Below are 24,287 nucleotides of genomic sequence, written 5' to 3' on the forward strand. Positions count from 1 at the left end.
GGTGATATCTAGGTTCAGAGTTTTCATTAGTTATTGGAATCATGATTGTATTTTCATTTTATTGCTGGTGACTGGATATAGAAACTAAGTGCTGCTATGTTGGTTTTAACTTCTTGATGAAAATTCACTGCCGTATGGACTTACGCTCGTGTGTAATGATATTCCTCCATGGTGGATATTTTGTAAAATGTAAATGACAGTGTTAACCCAAAATATGCGCTTCATCCAAAAGAACAGACATTACTTTTCAGCTATAATAAAATAAAGAACGGTAGATACTGGAGATCAAAAAAAAGTCCTCGAGAAACTCAGCAGGCCTAGCAACATCCACGGAGAAGTGAAAGGTGGCTACGTCGCAGCTTCCGGGATGATGGTTGTACACAGCCTCGTTGTGAAATAAAGATGGCGGATGCGGGCACGTCCTATCTCTCTGACGGAGCGCTGCGCAGAATTGTCGGAAGTGAAACCTGGGGCCTTGTTTACTACGAGGCTGGGCGGATGGGTGAGTGGATGTTTCGGCTGAGAGTGATATTTACTGCACGTCAGCTTTAGCAGTAACACATCAGTTTCTAACGGGACCGGTTTGTCGACCCGATGATACTGGACTGGGCGCCGACTCTGTTTCCATGGGAGGCCCTGGGCTGACAAACTCGCCTCTTCTCGGCGAACGAGACAGGAGACAGTGGGCTTCGGCCTCACCGTCTTGCTCCTGAGGGTCGGGGATGGCCCTCGCTGTGCCTAGGGCATGTATATGTGTGTAGGTGACGGTGAATGGGCTGGAGGCAGATTGTGTTGGAGTACATTCCTGCTGGTGTTGATGGCCCACAGTTCCTCATGGATGCCCAGTTTTGAGTTGCTGGATCTGTTTATCCTATTTCCCACAATAGTGCCACATGACATGTATAGTGGGTCAGCAATATAGGTCAGCGTGATATAGGTTGTCTTGCACTCAGGTTGCTGACTTTTTGATGAACTAAATGTAATATTTTCCACCCCTCGCATTGTTGTGTCTCTATGTCAGTACAACTCGTAATTTGCATCATACATTTTAGACTCGCTGTTTTAAACAATCAGTGCCTGGACACTTGATGCCAAGAATCAAATCATACTGGGTAGGAAGTGACAAAAATAGTCAGAGCTGTGGTGTGACCGGCAGATCAGTGTAGATGGGTCAGGTCAAGACACTTTAGTTTTACTAGACCAGGGCTGTTCTCTCATTGGAGAAAGATGATGGGTGGTGATTTAAACTGAGGGCCACTACACCTCAGGTAAGGAGAGAGGTTGAGAAGGGGAGTCCTCCATGGTAACCTCAGCAGGTGCAGGAAATGAACCTATGCTGTTGGCATTACAGTGCTTTGCAGCTGTCAGGGTACATCCAAGCTATTGTAAGACAGGTAGTCCGGAATCATTGCGGGGGTACATGCAGGTCATTATGCAGTAGATTCCTAAATCATAGAGCAGGGAAACAGGGTGAAGTATGGATGAAAATGTTTTGAGTTATTGAGTGAAAACATACAGACCAGTTGGAAGAGTGCTGCTGAATTGGCAACATTGTGTTCAACCAATTCCTTTCTTCTGTTCTGGAGTGTAAGAAGAGCAATATCTACCCTGGATTTGTGTTGGTGTGCTTCAGTTTGTATTGCTGTAATTTGGATTTCACTGCAAAAGGACCTTGTGATCCTAATGACCAGTGACAATTGCAAATGTGGATATTAAAGTATGGTATATGTATAGCAGCTATATATGAAGTACAACATTTCTTTATAGTCTCTATCCCTACTTTATGGGAGAAACTGCTAGAATATGAGTTGAAGGGGTGAATTTAGCAGTCCTTATCCCCTGTATTAACGTTATTCCTAGAGGAAAGAGTTCCACAACATGTCATTCAATATAAATTATACTTTTTGGGTTAATAACCCTGCCATATTTTGGGGACACCCTGCATTCTCAATGTAGAGATGGGAATTCATTTCCCAAGAACTGTGCAATGCGTGCTGTTAATGATACTGTCATGGACAGATGTGTTTGCGGTACGCAGATTGGTGAGGGTAAGGTTCGCAGCAGTGTCCTTTAGGACTTGACCAATTCAATCAGTAGTGCTACTGCTGAGCTACTTTTTATGGACACAGAAATCCCCCACCCAGGGTACTGATTCATCAGCTAACGGGGCTGGGTACATGTTAATCAACAAATGATTTCCTTACCTACATCTCACCTGATGCCATGAGGCTTCATGGGGATCTGGAGTCAATGTTGAGGACTCCCAGGGCAACTTCCTCCTGACTATATACAACTATTTTACCACCTTATCTGGGGCTGCCCTGCAAGAGGGACAGGACATAACCAAGGATGGTGATGGTGTTTGAAATTTATAAATCTGGTAAATAAACCAAAAAACATAACACTGACTGTACTGTGTGTTGTGAAATTATACATCTTCATTTCTGTCTCTCTCTTATGGTCTAAATAAGTAACTAGTTTCCAGAATTTCAAGCATCATTTCATTTTGTTAGGATTCCTTTTCGTTTGCATCATTAGCGGACCTTAGTTTCGTACACACAGCTGAAATCTCTGGTTGGTCAGTCTGTCTCAAGGTTAAATAGTTCTTTGCTGACAACTTCCCCAATGAATAGATGGTATTAGCCTGGCAAACTATAAACTGTCATTTTAGTCACCATTTTATCACTACAAAGTGTGGAGTTATATAATTTGGCTCGTGTCTTTTTAACACCCACTCAGTTATTCAGTCACAGCACATAGTTATTTATTTTTTAGTGTAGTGATCAGATTAACTAGATCAAAATGAAGGAGCTGATTACAAGGTTTCCGTAAGTGGAAGAAATAGGAATTTTATGACTGACTACCCCTGATGGGGAAAAAATAGTGTGACTTCAACCTTACGCAGATAAGAGTAGTAAGTTTCAAAAGTAGAGATTGTCTAACACACAAAAGAAGAATAAAGGTTAACAGTTTAAAAATCATTGGCAGTGTTAGATTTCTAACCTGAAATGACAGATGTGTAATTCTGGATGTGAGTTTGCTCGCTGAGCTGGAAGGCTAGTTTTCAGACGTTTCGTCACCATATTAGGGAACATCATCAGTGAACCTCCAACAAAGCACTGGTGCTATGTCCCGCTTTCTATTTATCTGGTTAGGTTTCCTTGGGTTGGTGATGTCATTTCCTGTTCTTTTTCTCAGGGGATGGTAGATTGGCTCCACATCAATGTGTTTGTTGATGGAGTACATACAGATGAGGAAGGACACCACTTTGATTGGGACAACACGTCCATCCTAGGACAAGCCAAACAGAGACACGAACGAGAATTCCTAGAAGCATGGCATTCCAACCGGAACTCCATCAACAAACACACTGATTTGGAGCCAATGTGTTTGTTGATGGAGTTCCGGTTGGAATGCCGTGCTTCTAGGAATTCTCGTTCGTGTCTCTGTTTGGCTTGTCCTAGGATGGACGTGTTGTCCCAATCAAAGTGGTGTCCTTCCTCATCTGTATGTACTCCATCAACAAACACATTGATGTGGAGCCAATCTACCATCCCCTGTGAAAAAGAACAGGAAATGACATCACCAACGCAGGAAATGACATCACCAACCCAAGGAAACCTAACCAGATAAATAGAAAGCGGGACATAACACCAGTGCTTCGTCGGAGGCTCACTGATGTTACCTAGAATGGTGACGAAACATCTGGGAACAAACCGGCAAGCTCAGTGAACCAGCTTACATGTCGAACACAAAAAAGACCCACTCTCTTGTGGACCGAGAGGAGGAGAGTGCTATCTTGGAGGTGAAAGGAGGACGTCGGGTTGGCTGTGCACCCTTGCGACCAGTGGATCTTAATGCTGGCTTCGGCCTAACGCTGGTTCAGGGGAGCAGCCAACCTGCAACGATGGCTGCGGCAAGTGCTTGTGCCCCAGGTCAGGGGGTCCGGAACACCATCCGTGTTTCTGTAAAGAAGGTGGATGAAGGTGCGCCTGTGGACCGCACCTTCTTCGTGAAGAGGGTCCTGTTGGACTGTTGTGAGTTCGCTGCTGCGGACATTTACTGCCTGCAGGATTTCCCTGGAGGAGGTTTTTACGACGTGACCTTCAGGAGTGCCAAGCTTTGCGAGCGCTTCCTGGAGGTTTTCAAGGAGAAAGGAGGTGAGGGCCCCCTCCCTGTATTGACCGCTGTCCCACTGTTTGTGATGCCAGCGCAGAGGAGCCGTATGGTGACTGTGCACATGGAAAACCCGCATGTGCCAGCAGTTGATGCCCTGACCTTCCTCGGAAGGTATGTGAAGGTGGAAGGGGATCTAACTGACATCGTGGACCCCTTTGGCATCTGGACGAGTAAGAGGCAGGTCAAGGTGACGCTGAGGATGGGTGCAGACGGGAATGTCGCACACCCACCGTCCAGCTTCGCGATCGGCGGGAGCAGGGGCTACCTGACCTATACAGGGCAACCTAAAGTCTGCCATGCCTGTGGTAGGTCAGGTCACATGGCGGCCGACTGCAAAGTCACCATCTGCAGGAACTGCAGGGAGGAGGGACACCTTGCAAAGGATTGCCCACGAGAGAGAAGCTGCAACCTTTGCGGGGAAGCGGGCCACTTCTATAGGGCATGCCCGCGGCGGGGTACCACCTACGCCCAGGTCGCCGACAGGGGAAATGCGGGGCCAGCCCTCCTGGAGGAGAGGAAGGCACCAGGGCCCAGCAAGGACCCCACTAATGTGCAGGAGGACCAGGCCGTGCAGGAGGGCCCAGCCCTGCAGGATGGGCCCGAGGCCAGCAAAGCACCCCTGCAGGCTCCGATTTTTTCCCCCCCGACAACCCGGAGCCAATGGAGGCGGCGACAGGCGACCCAGGGGATTGGACAACAGTCCGGAAAGCGAGGAGGAAGGTGCGTCGACGGGCCCAGGAACCGCAACCATCAGGCGGGAAGAGGCAGCTACAGGGGGGCTATAAGAGCTCCTCTGACGAGGAGGACTCAGAGAGGGCCCACCCGAAGCAGAAGTTAAAGGTCTCGGGGGGGAAGGAAAGTAGCACCCCAGTTCCAGGTGACGGGAGGCGTCCTGAGGCTCCCTCCGACACCCAGTCACGTGCCGCTGGGGCACTGGAGGGCCGCCCGGAACCTCCAGGCGGGAAGGAGAAAACAGCGCGTCCCCAGCCTGACCCGGAGTCGGACCCTCCTGCCTCGCACCCCTGACGGGGGGATGCCACCCGGAAGGCAGCACGGACGGTTTCCTGAGCCCGGAGAGCGTCCAGCAGTTAGCCCGGGCAATGGGCATGAAGGGACAGATGGAGGGGCTGGACCTTGGACTTGGGGAGGGTACTGCGGTCACTGCCCACAATGGGGGTATGAGTTGCGAGCATTAATGTGCGCAGCGTCAAGTCAACCGCGAGATGTGTGTCCACGTTGGCCTACCTGACCACCGTCAAGGCGGACCTCCTGTTTCTGCAGGAGTGCGGGATACCGCACCTCGGCAGGTACGGGAAATGGTCCGGCGCCTGGACGTGTGGGCCTTCGATCTGGTCGGGGGGTAACGACTGTTGCTCCTCGGGCCTGGCTATTCTGCTGCGGGGGCGCAACTTCACCATCTCTCAAGTTCAGGAGGTGGTGGGGGGGGCGCCTCCTAGTGACTGACATCACCTACAGGAATGCTCCCCTGAGGCTGATCAACGTGTACGCCCCAGCGGTACGGAGTGAGCGGTTGGCCGTCCTGCAGCGGCTTCCACCCCTGCTGGCTACGTCCAGGCCGGTCATCCTAGGCGGGGACTTCAACTGCATCATTGATGCAGATGGAAGATCCGGCGTGGGGACAGCGGGTGGGGGGGAGTCAACTGGATGTCACGTCCAGATTCCTGATGGGCACGGTGAAGGACGCCAAGCTGCTCGACGTCTTCAGCACCCCTGCAGACGGAGCGCAGCAGAGGTACACCTGGTCGCGGCCAGACGGGTCTATCCGCTCAAGGATAGACTTCCTGTTTGTGTCACGGACGTTCTCGGTCAGGTCCACCGGCGTCGAGCTGGTGTTCTTCTCTGACCACTGCCTCCTGCTGGCCATCTGTCACTTACAGGACGACCAGCCGGCCGGCAAGGGGACGTGGAAGCTCAACACGACTCTCTTGACCCCAGAGAACGTCGAGGAGCTTAAGAGGGAGTACGCCGGTTGGAGAACCGTGAAACCCCTCTTTGAGTCTCCAGGTGACTGGTGGGAGATGGTGAAGGAGAACATCAAGAGGTTCTTTGTCCTCAAGGGTGTTCAGAAGGCAAGAGAGAGGCGGGGAAATCTGTCGCGACTCCAGAAAAGGGTGCAGAACCTGCTCCTTCTGCAGTTGATGGGGGTCGATGTCACGGAGGACCTCCGTGAGGTGAGGGGCCAGCAAGCCTCGCTCTTCGCCGCGGAGGCCTCCAGGATAATCTTCCGGTCCAGGGTCCGCTTCGTGGAGCGGGACGAGACGTGCTCGCTTTTCTTCTTTCAGAAGGTGCACAAAGAGAGCTCTGTGCTTAGCCGGCTGAAGGAGGACGACGGCTTGGTGACGTCGTCTCGGCCCAGCAATTTGAGGATCAGCAGGTCCTTCTATGCCGGACTGTACGACACGAAGCCCACGGATAGCACGGCCTCCGAGTCGTTCCTGTCGTCTATCACGGAGGTCTTAGACGACGGCACGAGGGAGTGGCTGGACCGGCCGATATCCCTGGACGAGCTGGCCAGAGCCCTCAAGTCCTTGCAGAGGAATAGGACTCCCAGAAGCGACGGCTTACCGGTCGAGCTGTATTCCGCTCTGTGGGGCCTGGTCGGCCAGGACCTGCTGGAGGTGTACGATAGTGCGCTTCGGGCAGGGGAAATGTGCAAGTACATGAGGATGCGCATCATTACCCTCATTTACAAGAGGAAGAGGGAGAGGGAAGAAATTAAAAATTGGCGTCCCATTTCACTTTTGAACGTGGACTACAAAATCCTGGCCAAGGTCATTGCCAACCGGGTCAGGTCTGTCCTGGAGTCAGTGATTCACCCTGACCAAACCTGTGCTGTGCCGGGCAGGAAGATCGCTGAGAGCCTCGCGCTCATCAGGGAAACGATCGCCTACGTACGGGACAGGCGGGTGGACACCTGCCTCGTCAGCCTGGACCAGGAGAAGGCCTTCGACAGGGTCTCTCATGCTTACATGAGGGACGTCCTCTCCAAATTGGGGTTCGGGGAGGGCATCTGCAATTGAATCCGGCTGCTCTACGCCAACATCTTTAGCGCAGTCTCGATCAACGGGTGGGAATCAGACAGTTTTCCTGTTAGATCTGGAGTCGGGCAGGGCTGCCCACTCTCTCCTGCCTTGTTCGTGTGCTGTGTGGAGCCTTTCGCCGCCTCCATCAGGAAGGACGTGAGCCTGAAGGGCGTGACTATCCCAGGCAGCGGAGGCCTTCAGGTCAAGACCTCCCTGTACATGGACGATGTCGCCGTCTTCTGCACCGATCGTCGGTCGGTGAGTAGACTATTGGACATCTGCGGCATGTTTGAACTGGCCTCGGGTGCCAAAGTCAATGTGGGTAAGAGCGAGTTCATGTTCTTCGGGAACTGGGACGACCGCTCCTTCATCCCCTTCACCGTCGGGACGGACTACCTGAAGGTGCTGGGTGTTTGGTTTGGTGGAGCTGGGGCATGCACTAAGACTTGGGAGGAGTGTATCGCCAAATTGAAGCAGAAGCTGGGCAGGTGGGCGCTCCGGTCCCTCTCCATCGCGGGTAAGAACCTGGTTGTCAGGTGCGAGGGGCTTTCGGTACTGTTGTATGTGGCGCAGGCCTGGCCTATTCCCTGGACCTGCGCCGCTGCGGTCACCCGGGCCATCTTCCACTTCATTTGGGGGTCGAGGATGGACCGGGTCCGCAGAGACACCATGTGCAAAGACCTGGGGAATGGGGGAAAGGGCGTACCGAACGCCACCCTCACCCTGACGGCTACCTTTGTGTGCGGCTGCATCAAGCTGTGCTTAGATCCTCAGTACGCAAACACCAAGTGTCACTACTTACTGAGGTTCTACCTGTCCCCGGTGTTGCGAAGGATGGGCCTGGCCTCGTTGCCGCGGAACGCTCCGAGTAGTTGTACCGTTCCGTACCACCTGTCCTTCGTGGAGAAATTTTTGAAAGGAAACACTTTTGACCACAAGGCCGTCAGGCAATGGTCAGCACGTAGTATCCTCGGGACCCTTCGGGAAAAGGAGAGGGTGGATCCTGTCGTGTGGTTCCCCACGCAGACTGCCAAAGTCATTTGGCAGAATGCCTCATCGCCAGAACTTTCAAACAAGCACAAGGACATTGCTTGGCTGGCGGTGAGAGGGGCTCTGCCAGTGAGATCCTTTTATGCATGCCCGGAATCTCTGCGCCACCGCACGCTGCCCTCGAGGTGGCTGCGGGGGGGGACAAGACTGTTGATCACCTCCTTCTGGAGTGTGCCTATGCGCAGGAGGTCTGGAGGGGGATGCAGTGGTATTTGTCGAGGTTCGTCCCGAGCAGCTCTGTGACGCGGGACACCGTGCTCTACGGGCTGTTTCCCAGGACGCACACTGTGACCAACATCAACTGCACCTGGAGGACCATGAATGCGGTGAAAGACGCTCTTTGGTCTGCCCGCAATTTGCTGGTCTGCCAGCTGAAAGAACTGACCCCGACCGAATGTTGCAGACTGGCGCACTCCAAGGTCCAGGGCTACGTGCTGAGGGACGCGCTGAAGCTTGGGGCAGCCGCTGCCAAGGCGCGGTGGGGAAAGACCACCGTATGAACCCCCTCGTCCAGAATAGGAAAAAGAACCCTATCTGGTAACTGGGCCCAGCTGGCGCCTTCCCCAACTGGTCAGGGGACCAACTGGGACTGTGCGGGGTGACGACTGCTGGGGTGGTTTCTTTGCTTTGTTTTTTTTTTCTCTCTGTTTTGTTTTTTCCTTTAGTTGGTGTACGTACCCCCTGGGTAACCCGGAGTGGCTTGCATGACTGGATAGGTGTATAAATGTTTTATTTTTTGTACATTCTATGAATAAACTATATTTTTTCAAATAAAAAACAAGTGATGAAACGTCTGAAAACGAACCTTCCAGCTCAGCGAGCAAACTCACGTCCAGAACCTTAACCTGAGCTACAAATCTTCTCAAGATGTGTTATTGTTGATGGTGCGGTGATGAAGTGTATAGAAATCTTTAAATCGTTGATGAGTGGTTGTTTCCAGAATTTGCTTTTTACTGGGGCTATTTTTGGGGTGATCAGAGAACCAAGAGCGAGAATGTCTTCAAGTCATTGCTAAAGAATCTGTTTTCTTTTTCTTTCTCTTTCCTGCAACTTTAACCGTTTATAGATACTGGAGTCTGCCCCCCGTTGCGTCTCCAAGCTGGCTGTAGCAAAGGCAACCTTTCATGCCCAGTGTGCCAAATTATGGTGCACATGTGAAATAAAGCAAAGTTTAATTTCTTGATGCAGATTCAGTTGCCTGATTTTGAGGTATTTAGATGATAATGGCAATTTCAGTGTAGACTGTTTTTATTTTCCCACATGGGTTCTGGACTTGGCTCGATCTGCAGTCAGGTTATCGTGTCAGCTGTATTAGGTCAGTATTTGTTTCTCTTTTAAAACCATTTTTTAGCCCAGTAAGATCTTGGTTATATAACACTGGAAGTTAAAGTTTTGATAGTCCACATTTTACCATGTATATGTACAATTAAATCTCAATACAGATTAATGTATTGCAGATATTTGCCAGAGTGAGCTGAGAGGGCCTGCCTACTAAAGTTAATTTGCTCCTTCTAGTTGCTATGCATGTGGATGTAGTAAATTGAGAGGTTACTCATCTATTGGGTATTTATGGAGATGTCTGGTTGCACCAAAAATTGTCAAGTTTTTTTTTAATACTTGCTGCTAGCTCCTCTCAGCGCTGCCTTCTGCAAAATCTGGAAACTGCATGTGTACTTCATCAGGCAGGTCTTGTTTCATGCTTCCACTGGTTTGAAATTATTTCTCTAGGCACACAATGCCAACTCCCCTTCATCCCTATCTTCCCCCATTCCACTTATTTTCAACACTTTCATTGATGTTTCCTTCTTTCTTTTTCATCTTATTTTCATTTCACACTCTGGTAGTCCATTTCCCTTGATTTAAAATTTTTGCATATAACCCCCATCTAATTTTCTCATACGTGTCCTTCCAGTTTGTTTCTCTGTCCAGCTTGTCCAATTGCAGTAAGACATAAATGGAATTCTTTCCTCTTTTGAGCCTATTTAGTGCCTTAGGATGTCTTTGTTAGTGATAATAAATGCAAGTTATCTATATCTCTGGAACATTTCTTGACTTGTGAAAGGAAAAGCAAAAGCAAAATAATTAGTTACAGATTGTGGATAGGCTAATTCATTTGAGTTGGAGTGAACATCAGTGAAGCATGAGCTGAGGAGGTACTGAATTTCATGTGGAAATTTCACTTCCTTTTTCTGACTACATTTGGGCCAGGAATCTCATTAAGGTTAACTCATTGGAGCTGCAAACACTGAGCAATGAATTACTACTTTACATAAAGATGGGCACGATAACCCACCCATCAAAAGGCTAGTGTAAAACTTGCCTTATTTTGAAATCTAATTTAATCAAACCGTACCAAAAGTTTAAAATATGCTATTGGCTTGACCTTGGTTTGTTTGATTGGTCCGTTCTGTGCATGGCTCCTCCCTACCTATGAAAATTGTGTGTCAATTAGTTTTGTCAGTGAGTATCAGTGCATATTTAGTGGTATGGTTCAATGATGAGTTTTTCTTCATGATCTGATCCTTGCTACATGAGTGGTTTTGTTACCTTTAGACTATTATTGACCTTTCTATTGAGTATGAACTGGCCATTAAAACTACCTGGGAAATAAGTGTAGCTAAATTAGAAATGCTAAAAAAAGTGTATTGTTTTTGACAGCCAAGGAAACAAGCACAATAAATCAGCTCTGTTACTGTTAACATGTATTGTTAACTAATGGTATAAGACAATACCGTGGAGTTGGGAATTCTTGCAGTATTTGACAGGCAGTGAATAAAGTGGGGGTGGAGGGGGGATGAATCTGTTTATCATGTGATGAGAAAAATAAACAGTACTATAAGATGAGGAAAGGAAAAGGAAAATGTAAAGGCTTGGATGAAACTTTTCAGATATTAATTCACGATTATGCCCTTCAGTGATTTATGGCCGAGAAATTTTATATTCACTTAGGAATATCTTCCTGGCATCATAAGATGGCTGAGACAACTCAAACCGTACAGTTTTACAGGCTATTCACTGTCATTTGTTTTTTCTGTAACTGCCTTAAACAGACATTAGAGCTTGCTGTGGATGATTAAAACATCGGAGTAGTAATGAATGAATATGTAGAAGATAATAAAGTCAAGCAGTAGCTTTGCACTTGAGATGCATTGATTAGAGTGGATGCAGTTCATATGTGTAGCTCAGTGAGGGAATTATGAAGATTGAAAGATCAAAAGTGATTTTTGGGCACATTATATATTCAATAAGATTTTGGAGTAAATTGGTAACTTGGGTTGTGCATGTTGTGGTTGGTTGGCTCTCCGAGTTGGCTTGTTGTTCCACAGATGTTTCGTTACCCAGCTCGGTGAGCTAACCAACCATGGTATTACACAATTCGATACAACTTAGCTTACTTAAAAGCTTCATTAATGGGGCAAAATTAAATGACAATAAAGTGTTTTTGTATGTAGGAGTAAATTTCAAACCTAAGAACTTTTTTAAATTCTTATGGGATGTGGGCAGTGCTACTCAGCATTTATTGCCCATGTCTAGTAGCCCTTGAAAAGGGGTGGTGATTTGGCTTCTTCAATTATTGTAGTCCATGTGCTGTAGGTACACCTACAATGCTGTTAAGGGGAGAATTCCAGGATTTTGACTCTGGCAACAGTGAAGGATTGATGATATATTTCCAAATCAGAGTGATGAGTGGCTTGGAGGAGAACTTTCATGTTTCCATGTAAGCGCTGTCATTGAACATCCGTTTGGAAGATGCTACCTAAGAATCTATGGCAGATTTTGGCAATGCATGTTGCTGAGATATGACTGAAACCATCAAAACTAGTTTAGCCAGACTAAGTCAAACTCTGAGATGACCTGTGGGCCATCAGGCAACCAAAGTATGAAACCAGCTCCAGTTAAACCTCACCTCAGAATCAACCATCTAGAAATTTAACTACAAGAACCTGTTGAAAACTCTTCTCTTAATTTCAACTTTAAAGTTCCAACTTGATTGAAGAGAACCAGCCCTGTTGGTGTGAGATGCTGGAGGCTGTAAAGCATAATTTGAAGTAATTGTAAAGGTGTGTTATCTTAGCTGTGCCTAATCTTATTGTACGTGTATGAGAATGCATTTTTTTAAAATTTACAGTAAGAGAGAATAGATAACTTTCTTTATGTTAATCTCTCAAAAATTAGCAGCTATACTATTTAGTTTGGGTACACCCTGAAAAGGTAGGAAAAGCACATCTCCTTCAATACAAGGCATACAAATGGACAGTAAGAGAGTACCTACGTTTGATCCATGACAGCTGGCAATGATACTTTATAGGCTGGCAATCAATGGTGCCTATTCCTTTGCGTAATAAAAGCAAGTGGGAACATGATGGGTACACAATTTTAACTGAAAATGTTTATTTTTAGTAAAAGGCATTTTTTGAAATTCCAAATTTGAGCAACTTTATAATCGATGCTTTTCTTTTGACGTTCACAGATTAAGACTACAAAATCCTAAAAATCAAGACAATGGAATCTAGGACTGTGCAGAGCAAGAATCCAGCTAATTCTGAAGAGTCACCAGGTATGGTGGGCTTAGATGAACCTAAAAAAATGACAAGGGAAGACTGGAGGAAGAAGAAAGAATTAGAAGAGCAGAGAAAGCTTGGAAATGCACCAGCTGAAGTGGATGAAGAAGGAAAGTAGGTACCATTTCTATTTCAGTATTTTCTGTCCTTGGTCAGCTGAGTGGCTCCGAGGGAATGAACACAATTGGAGATGGAAATTGATCATTAGCTGTTAGAGGTTAATATTTTGGCTGTTGACTGATGTTTGTTTAACTAAATCTTTACTGAATGAATTCAGATCGGGCAGGAAAACCTAGGTTGGTCAGTATATTGCCATGAGCAATACAGCTGGAATTGGCAGTCTCCATAGCCCTTAAATACTGTGGCTGCAAGAACAGAGGCTAGAAAATCTTCAGTGAGAAACTTGCCTTTGAACTTCTCAAGTGTGCCCATCATCTATAAAGGCACTAGTCAGGATAGTGATGGAATAGTCCCCTCTGGGTACAACTGCAGCAAAATCAACAAATGTGACTCTCTCTACAGTTACAGTTCTATTAATTAACTTGAAATATTTCAAGTGGCAAAATTAGGCAAATAATATATGTATTCTTCGTTTCCACTACTCCATTACACAGAACGTACAAATTTAGAGTTAGGAGTTCTTATCTCGGCTCTTTAAGCTTGCCTACCATTCGATAAGATTAAGAGTGATCTGATTACTCCTGCTCCAACGTATCTTCCCTGCCAGCCAGTTAACATTTCTCCCTTTATTTTGTTATTGCTGAAGAAATCTCTCTAGTCCAGAAATAGCTTCCTTTAGAGTATTCCAAAAATGTAATACTCCCTTTAACGTAGTGAAAAGTTAGTACACCCTCTGTATTTGTCGGTTTTGAACCTTATTTAACTTAAAGAATTATAAAATTTAAAATCTCAATGGAAACAAATTTGAGCACACTCTACAGACCTTAGTTATACTTTTTCTTGTAGCTTAAAGCTGGACACTGTCCAAGACACAGCATACCACTTGATTGGCACCATATCCACCAACATTCTCTCCTTCCACCACTGATGCCTAGTAGCAGCACTACATACAATTTACAAGATGATCTACAGACATTAAGGTTCCTCGCATAACACCTTCCAAACCCATGTTTGCAACCATCTTGCAAGGTAAGAGCTGCAGCCAGATGGCGACATCACCTGCAAATTCCTATTTATGCTGCACACTGTCCTCACTTGGAAATATGTTACCAATCCTTCAGTGTTGCTGTGTCAGAATCCTGGAATACTGTCCTTGGCAGCTTTTTGGGTCTATGGCAAACAGACTTCATCATTTGAGAAGGCAAATCACCATTGCCTTTTCAAGAGCAACTAGAGGCTAGCAATAAATACTGGCCCAGCCAGTGACACCTATATCTTGGCTCAAAGAACCGAGATAAGAACTCCTAATTCTACATTTGTATGTTCTGTGTAATGGAGTGGTGGAAACTAAGAATACATATATTATTTGCCTAATTTTGCCACTTGAAATATTTCAAGTTAATTAATAGAACTGTAACTGTAGAGAGAGTCACATGAATGAGTGAAACAAAATTGTTCCTGTTGTATCTCTAGGTGATCCTTAGACTAACCAATTTTCATCCTCTTTCAAGCTATATAAATTGGTGTTTCCTTTCTAAATGTGGTTTCTTGCATTGCAGTCCTGATGAGTGCAAGACAAAAAAAAATTTGACTTCATGGCTTCACTTGTTTTCATTAATTTTAAATTAGTGTTATGGAGGAGAGGTCGAAACCCCCTGAGAAGCTCACCTAACCTTGTAATCTGTTAAAGGAAATGGAAAGTGGTTATAAACCCCCTCTTACCTCCTGGTCTGTTATAAAAGAAAGGTGAAGTTAAATGAACTCCTGACAGTCACTCTATAAACAGCAAGTTACAATTTAATTATCTAACTCTAATAGCTAACAAGTGAACAGAACTACTAACAAAACCAAACAATTCCCCCCTTAACTATTTCTAAATAAAAACAATTCTATTGGTATGTTGTTCTAATAAATGGAAGCCCCACTTATATAAACGCAAGTGAATAAAAAAAATTAAAACTTAATCTCTCGAAATTGCAGTCAGGATAAGTCTTCCTGAATGTTCTTTGCCTTGTCTGCTGTCCTTCATTCAAGAACACCTTTCACCATCGAATTTGTGTCAAATAAACGTGCCATAGTATGTTTATTTAGATGGTGCTTACTCTGGCTCTCTCAGAAATCTAAGCTGTCAATGATTCTTTTATATATAACAAATGTCCTTTTCATTTATACCCTCAATGACCTATTAATTTCTTAGAATAGGATTGGTCAGCGGTTGTCAAAACCATCAGATTTACATTTAATTGGGCTTTGGTATCTAGGGCCCGGTCTAAATTCAAAAACCTGTTGCCTTGCTAAAAAGCTACTGTTTTGCGAGTATAGCCTTTTGATTATCATGTTTCAATTTCCAGAACTGTCTGCAGACATTTTTCTTTAATTGAAGCCTAGGAAAAAAACAGCATCTTTTAAAGGGACCACACACTTCTCTCCCACCACCATCCCCCCCCCACCATCATTTTACAAACATCAAATTCTAACATTCTGCTTTCTAATTGACAAATACTGTACCCAACTTCATAACACTTGCCCCCTTTGAGAAAGGAAGAACAAACAAGAAGAAGAGGTAGCATTTTTGAGCCTTAATACCAATATTGCCAGATCCGTAGGTCATTAATCTAGAGTTACACATTTCATACTAATTCTATGTACACACATCAACAAAATATCGATCACTATCCATTTCTATCTTGTATAGATGTTTTCCTTAAAACTGCGATAAAGCATCTGCAGTAACATTTTCACAACTCCCAACATGCACACGGTCTGTTAAATTAAATTCTTATAACTTAAGACTCCAATGAAATAGTCTGGTGTTCTTGTCTTTAAATCTTTCTAAAAACAACAAAGGGTTGTGATCAGTATACACAACCATCTCATATTGTTTGCAACATAAATATTAAATTGTTGTAAGGCCAGTACCAAACTCAATAACACTTTCAGTGGTTGAATATTTTCTCTGGTGGATATGGAGTTGCTTTGAAAACAAAAACAAACGATTGGCCTTTTCACAATCCTCCTACTGTAACAACACAACTCCACTACCTACATCGTTTGTGTCGATAGTGACTTTAAAGAGTTGAGAAATTAGGCATGGCTAAAATGGGTGTGATTGTTGACAGCTTTTAAATTCTCAAATGCCTCCTGGCATTGTTCTGACTATTGGAATTTCGTGTTCTTCAATAAATCCGACAGCAGTGCCATCACAATACTAAAGTTTGGTACAAATTTCCTGTAGAACCTGCTTAGTCCAAAAAAATCATAACACTTTCTTCTTAGAGGATCGTCTTGGAAACTAATCAATGTTCCTTGGTGTCATCCATCCATGACGGATGTTGTGTCCTAAGAATGCCAGTTCCACCTTTGCAAATACTATCTTTGCCAAGTTTATAACCAACTTTGCTTTCTGTAGTCTCTCCAATTGCTCCCTCAAATGTGCCATGTGTTCTGTCCATGAATAGCTAAATATCACTGTCATCTATATAGATGGCGCAATTAGTCAATCCTGCCATAACTCAGTTCATAGGTTTTTGAAGTGTGGCTGGTGCTTTCTTTATTCCAAAGTCATTACTTTAAATTGATTTAGCTCATTTGAGGTTGCAAAAGCAGAAACTACTTTCACCATCTGTGACAAAGGTACTTGCCGGTAATCACAAAGTAAGTCCAACTTTTATACAAGTTGCCTGTCCAACTGTTTCCACGCATCAGCTCAATGATGTCTTATTGGAGTATCACTTCCACTTACTTCTATACCTGTGCTGCTTAAAGGAGATTAAGCCTGTAGGGGTGTTTTATTAGAACAGCGTTCCCTATGTCAACTTCATGTACTAGTGTTAATGCTCCCCATTCTATTTCTACACATGTCCACAGTGCCGTGACAAGCCTTTCAATTCAGTTCTCTGTTCCGGAGACAAACCATTTACTGTCATATCCCAAGCTTTAAGGACTTTCTCAATATTTAATTAATTTTGAGGCATATCAAAATCTTAAATCATCTGGATTTGATTCCTCACTGGCAGTAACTGATACCTGTCTCTCTGTTTCCCTTTAATCGGGTGTTTACAGCATGTTCACATGACATACCCGATAAGAAAAAAATTATCGGACATCTTTACCAGATAATTCTCTTGATTTTAACTTTTCAATCTGAAAGGGACCACTAAACCTTTCTTTGAAGGGATCCCTTCAATACTTGATCTACTACCAATACTTGATCAAACATATGAATTTTAGATTTCTTATCTGCTTCTTGCTTCATTAGATGCTGTGCCACTGTCAGATGTTGTCTAGCTAATTCACCTACTCTGTTTAATCTTTCTCTCAGATACATAATTCAACTGCGAGATCTGATTTCAAACATATCAACTTTTCATTAATTAGTTTTAAGACCATCTTACTTCATGTCTGAATGTAGATTCAAATGGAATAGGCTGAGTTGATTCATTTGGAGCATCTGTAATAGCAAATAATATAAATGGGATACCTTTATCACAATCATTTGAATAATCCTGGCAATAAGCCCTCAGCATGGTCTTTAGGGTCTCATATCACCTTTCGAATGCTCTCTGGGATTCAGGATGATATGTACTTGATTTAAAGTTTAGATGTCTAAACTATCCATGACCACTACACAGTTTGGCAGTAAAATTGGACCCTTGGTCTGACAGAATTTCCCTGGCCAGTCCATAATGGGTAAAGAAAACAAGCAATTCCTCTGTAACTTGGTTTTGCTTTGACATTCCATAATGGAATTGCCTCTTGAAATCTGGTAGACACATCCATTATGGTTAGTAAATACTGGTTCCCATTTTTGGTTTCAGGGAAGGGACCTACACAATCAATCGTAATCCGCATAAAAGGTTCTTCAAATGTGGGAATTGACATAGAGGGCACTGGTTTTCCTACCAGCTGAAATGTACAACAGTACAGCAAAATTCAACCACACCTTTGTAATCCAGCCAATAGAAATGCTTCTGTGTCTTGGCCAGAGTCTTCCTCGCACAGATGACCTCCTATAGTAATTTGTGTGCTCCCCACAACACTTCCTGTCTGTATGCCACTGGCAGCACAGTCTGGTGAACATCTTTCCATTTCCGCTGTGCACTAACCTGCCAAGGTCTCTGTGTATGCCTTAGGATTCTAAACTTAAGGTCATAACATTCTGGAATATGTTGATTCCTTTTCTGAGTAGGTCTTATGAGATAAATCTTTACTGTCACATCTTTTTGTAGTAACTCCATTAGTCTTTCAGAAATCAACACCTCTGCCTGATCCTCTACCTTCTGAGATTCTTCCTTTACCATTTCACCAACCAGGGTGTCAGCTAACTGGACCTCAACTCCTTCCTAGATAACAAGGTGTTGAACTGGATGAACACAGGAGACCAGGCAGCATCAGAGCAGGAAAGCGGATGCTCTGTTGCTGCGTGGCCTGCTGTGCTTATCCAGCTTGTCATCTCAGACTCCAGAATGGGCAGTTGCTACTTTCTGTCAGCTCCTTTGCCTTTGGTTTGACTTATGGCTGTGGAATCTTGTCACTGCACAGTCTGGAAAAAATTCCAGGCTATTTTTCCTTAAACTCCTCAGTTCCGTGGTTTTCTTTTGGCTTCTCCACTTCAAGGGGCGTTACTCCCACGTTTGATCTGGCTAGATCATTTCCAAGAACAAATGGTGTATTCTTGGAATAGATACTCAATCACACTCAATGTCGCTTCAGTCGTACCTTAGATAGGGGAATGCCGAATCTTTCTCCATTTATTCCATTCCATAGAATATCACTCTCTGGGGTAACATTTCAGAAAAAGTGCAAATACTTTAATCTTTTCGTAGTAACACTGACCAACCTCCACATCTCTCAGTATTGTAACTTCTTTACTGCTCCCCCTATTCTGCATGAGTAAACCTTACCAGCAGAGTAAATCTTTGAAGAGATCGGGCACTATTTGACTGTAATCCATAACTAGGCTGTACACTGCACTGTAGTTCCTCTACTTCTCTTAGGATTTCCTTCACCATCTCAACTAATCCCCCGGGTTTAGCCTCTTTTACCACATCTTTATCCTAGTGCCTCTCTAACCACTGGCACTGTAACTGTAACCCCCTCGATTACAGTGAAGATACCTGAGGCCTTTTGCCTCTTTCACCCTTTTGGGTTTCTTTGTTCGCATGTGATAAACTGTTCAGTGTGATCTACTTTTATGTGGTTTTTTTACTGAAGAATCTCCCTTTTGGAATGAAATTGCTATTAGAAGCTAAATTTCGATTTATACATCATGCATATTCATCAGTCATCTCTGCAGCTCTTCTTGCTGTTTTAACTTTGTTTCTCAGCATGAATTCTTATCATTTTTGGAAGTGAGTTTTTTTTTAAACTCCTCCAGCAGAATAATTGCGCGAAGATCCTCACATGTCTTTTCTATCTTTAATGTACTCACACAGCTAAGTTGCCAAATTTAATCCTTTCAAACTTGATGTGAGTCTGACCTGGTTCTTTCCTTATATTTCTGAACTGCTGTCTATATGCTTCTGGTACCAATTTGTGGGCACTCAAAAATAGCTTGTTCTACTCCTTCATTGTCTCCTGACACCTCCCCTGACAGCACTGAAAACCTCTCCCTACCAGTTTGGTCTGAATTAACATTAGTGACATATCCTCTGGCCAGTCCATCTGCCTAGCCAGTTTCTCAAAGGAAATGAAAAAGGCTGGATGTGAGTTTGCTCACTGAGCTGGAATGTTAGTTTTCAGACGTTTCGTCACCATTCTAGGTAACATCGTCAGTGAGCCTCCGACAAAGCACTGGTGTTATGTCCTGCTTTCTATTTATCTGTTTAGGTTTCCTTGGGTTGGTGATGTCATTTCCTGTTCTTTTTCTCAGAGGATGGTAGATTGATTTGGAGCCAATGTGTTGATTGATGGAGTTCCAGTTGGAATGCCATGCTTCTAGGAATTCTCGTGCATGTCTCTGTTTGGCTTGTCCTAGGATGGATGTGTTGTCCCACCTCATCTGTATGTAAGGAAACTAGACATTTCCGAAATGACTGCCAACTACTTGGACCTCTTGGCATCAGGGTAGCCCACAAACCCACCAATGCACTAAAACAGCAGCTAATGAACTTAAGACCCTATACAGACAACAAGCAAAACGAACGTCATCTACAAAATACCTTGCAAGAACTGTGACAAACACTACATTGGACAAACAGGCAGAAAGCTAGCCACCAGGATACATGAACATCATCTAGCCACAAAACGACATGACCCACTATCACTAGTATCCTTACATACAGATGAGGAAGGACACCACTTTGATTGGGACAACACGTCCATCCTAGGACAAGCCAAACAGAGACACGCCCGGAGAATTCCTGGAAGCATGGCATTCCAACTGGAACTCCATCAACAAACACATTTTCTCGGATGGTAGATTGATTTGGAGCCAATGTGTTTGTTGATGGAGTTCCAGTTGGAATGCCATGCTTCCAGGAATTCTCCGGGCGTGTCTCTGTTTGGCTTGTCCTAGGATGGACGTGTTGTCCCAATCAAAGTGGTGTCCTTCCTCATCTGTATGTAAGGATACTAGTGATAGTGGGTCATGTCGTTTTGTGGCTAGATGATGTTCATGTATCCTGGTGGCTAGTTTTCTGCCTGTTTGTCCAATGTAGTGTTTGTCACAGTTCTTGCAAGGTATTTTGTAGATGACGTTCGTTTTGCTTGTTGTCTGTATAGGGTCTTAAGTTCATTAGCTGCTGTTTTAGTGCATTGGTGGGTTTGTGGGCTACCCTGATGCCAAGAGGTCCAAGTAGTTGGCAGTCATTTCGGAAATGTCTAGTTTCCTTACATACAGATGAGGTGGGACAACACACCCATCCTAGGACAAGCCAAACAGAGACATGCACGAGAATTCCTAGAAGCATGGCATTCCAACTGGAATTCCATCAATCAACACATTGGCTCCAAATCAATCTACCATCCTCTGAGAAAAAGAACAGGAAATGACATCACCAACCCAAGGAAACCTAAACAGATAAATAGAAAGCAGGACATAACACCAGTGCTTTGTCAGAGGCTCACTGACGATGTTACCTAGAATGGTGACGAAACGTCTGAAAACTAACCTTCCAGCTCAGCGAACAAACTCACATCCAGAAACTCCACCTGAGCTACAAATCTTCTCAAAACTCGCTATGAAAAGGCTATTACATCCTTTTTCATCAAGGTTTGGCACTGTTTGGACATTTGTCTATATCCCTACTAGGCTGTTGGCTACGATGAGTCACCCTCACTTCGGTTTTGTAATTCTCCCATTTGAAGTCTTTTCTTTGCTTCAAATTCCAGCATCACCTTTTTCAAGCAGCACATTCTTTCCTCTGTCTTTCTCTTCTAGCTCCAATTGTCTAATGTTCAGTTTAATTTTTTTCCTTCCAATGCCATTGCACTTTCCTGTTTCTCTGGTATAGTTAAATGCTTGATTAACTTCTTTACAACTTCACCATTCCTCTTATCCCTAGTTAAACCCAAATCTAGCCTGTTGGTTAAGTCTGAAAATGTATCCTTCCTCTGGCTTTCTAAACCTGTCAAGTTTGGGAAGCAGCCTCAAACCTTTGAGCCTGTTTAGCAACATTAAGAGCCATTTCTCTCACTTTTGATTTCACCAACCACAACTCACTGAAATTAAGCAGATTTTCCACTTCTCACCCAAGTCTGTGTAAATCTGCTGGGACCCTTCAAACCCCAAATCTGTTCAGATCGTGCACACCAGATCCTAGATAAAGCTCCCAAGCTGTTTGAGGGGAGGTTCTGATAATTAAAACCAAAACCCCCAGAGAAGTTCACCTAAGCTCATAATCTGTTGAAGTAGATGTGAGAAGTGGTATAACCTGCCTCTTACCTCCCAGCTTGTTATAAGAGAGGAGTGAAATAAAATGAATTCTTGACAGTCAGTCTGCAATTCACAAGTAATAATTTATTTAATTAACAGAACTACCAACAAACAGCACAATTTCCCCCTTAATTCCTAACCATTCCCAAATAAAACAAAATTTCTAATGGTTTGCTGTTCCAATAGATACAAATCTCACTTACATAAATCAAGTTATAAAGAAAATTAAAACTTATTCTCCTTGGAAGTTATAATCAGGATAAGTCTTCCAGAATGTTCTTTGCCTTCTCTGCAGCCCTTCAGTCAGGAACACCTTCCTCCATGTCAGGAGTATTAGCTAAGAGTGCTTTAGTACCTTTATTTATTTAGATGGTGCTTACTGTGAGAGCCAATGATTCTTTTAGAGCTGAGAGCTGTTCTCTTGGCAAATGACAATGGACTCTCATGCCAATTTTCAAATGTCCTGTTCCTTTATATCCTTGATGACCTATTAATTTCTTAGAATAGGATTGGTCAGAGGTTGTCAAAACCATCAGATTTAAATTCAGTTGGGCTTTGGTATCTAGAGCCTAGTTTAAACTAATTAGCTAAAGTCAAAAACTTGTCTTGCTGAAAATGCTGCTTTACCTGCTAACAGTAAAGACTTTTGATATAATGTTTCAATTTCAAGAACTCTCTGCATCTGCTGCTGCCTGCTGACATTTCTTTTTAATCTCCAAGCCTTAAAAAAAAAGCATCTTTGAAAGGTACCAAACACTATTTCGCTCCCCCTCCCCCCGCCCACCTTCCATCATTTTACAAACATCAATTTCTAACATAACAGTGTAGAGCTGGAAGAACACAGCAGGCCAGGCAGCATCAGAGAAGCAGGGAAGCTGATGTTTTTGGGTTGGGGCCTTTTCACACTGTCATCTCTGACTCCAGCATCAGCAGTTCCACTACCTCTGAATCAATTTCTAACCTCCTGCTTTCCAATCCACAAATACTCTACCCAATGTTGCAACAATTAGGATTTAGTAAATAAATTTTTCCAAGTAACGATGGGTGAAAGCAGTTTGCATAATTCATAGGATTGCAAAATTCAAAGTGCATGATCATGGGCTGATTTATTTGCTATAAAGGAATGCACTTGTGTCATCTATTGACCTGTTGCATAGTTGCCTATAGGAGAGATACTTACAGTATTTGTACTGAGCTTTCCGTGAAAGGCTATCCCATGTGCTGAATTCACTTTGGGAATAGTTACTTTGTTAAACAGGTTTCAAACGAAAGATCAAATTGTTCGAAAGAATACTGTAATAACGCCCTGAACATTTTAATCTATGCTGAAGTGAAATCAGAATAATAAGTAGTGAAGTTCTCATGATGAGAATTGATAACTCCCAACATCGTTCAAAGTTTTAATTGAAATGCCATGTTGATTGGCAAAAACTCAAGATTGAAACCGAATGTGAACTATCAGAATTTAAACTAATCTTTTGGTTTTGCTTCCTACTTTGTAGAGATATCAACCCACACATTCCTCAGTATATATCATCTGTACCTTGGTACATCGATCCTTCCAAAAGACCTACACTCAAGCACCAAAGGCCACAACTTGAAAAGGAGAGAAAATTCAATTCAATTGGAGACTGGTACAAGAAAGGTGTAAAGGAGGTATGTAGAGTGTGCTTAAATTAGTTTCTATTGAGATTTTTAATTCTATAATTTCTTAAAAAGTGAATAAAGCTCAAAACCCACAAAAATATACAGGGTTTACTCATTTTTTGTTACATAAGGAAGTATAGTGTTTTTGGAATGCTCAAAGTATGTTAATATATGACCTGGCTGTAGAGTTTTCTTCAGTAAAAAGAAATCAGTGGAATAAACATCGACCATCTGGGAAGGAAGGTAGACAGGAATGTGAATTAGTCAGATCAGTCATAATCTTGTTGAATGGTCAGTGGGTTCAAAGGGCTGATTTACCAACTCCTAATTCTAATTTGTATGTTTTGTGTATTGGAGCAGCGGGAACTAAGAGCACGTACAAATTGTCTATTCTTGCCTCTTAAAATATATCAAGTTAATCAAAACTGTTAACAGTAATCAGTCGTGAACTATTTTGTTTTGAACAAAATTATGTTTTGTGATGTTTTCTGTGTGCATTCAAAATTGAAATGAACTAAAGAATGATGATGATGACGTATATTGCCTTACTCAGGGTCCTGTTGTCACCAAGTACAGGAGAGGTGCATGTGAAAACTGTGGAGCATTAACACATGGGAAAAAAGATTGCATGGAAGTAAGTGACTGTCAACTTCTAGGAGTTGTTTGTCTGTTTCTGTAAGTTATTTTCTGGGACATACCCCTTGCAATACTTTTTTGCAGCAGGTACCTAAGAAGGAGAAATCATTTTATTTAGGTACAGCATTTCGAGAAATAATCTGTTTAGATTTATTGCTTTCAGCTATTTCAGAG

General features: G+C 43.7%; 1 protein-coding gene across 1 annotated transcript in view; it reads left to right on the forward strand.

Annotated features, from left to right (window-relative positions):
* Positions 1 to 366: 366 nt before the first annotated feature.
* Positions 367 to 24,287, forward strand: part of slu7 (SLU7 homolog, splicing factor) — an 83,693-nt gene continuing 59,772 nt past the window's right edge. The window contains exons 1-4 of the mRNA XM_048543598.2: positions 367 to 502; positions 12,745 to 12,949; positions 23,333 to 23,486; positions 24,031 to 24,111. Of these exons, the coding sequence (XP_048399555.1) occupies positions 12,777 to 12,949; positions 23,333 to 23,486; positions 24,031 to 24,111 (408 nt within the window). The 5' untranslated portion in view covers positions 367 to 502; positions 12,745 to 12,776. The remainder of the gene's footprint in view (positions 503 to 12,744; positions 12,950 to 23,332; positions 23,487 to 24,030; positions 24,112 to 24,287) is intronic.

Source organism: Stegostoma tigrinum, chromosome 13, assembly GCF_030684315.1.
Source record: "Stegostoma tigrinum isolate sSteTig4 chromosome 13, sSteTig4.hap1, whole genome shotgun sequence".
NCBI lineage: Eukaryota > Metazoa > Chordata > Chondrichthyes > Orectolobiformes > Stegostomatidae > Stegostoma > Stegostoma tigrinum.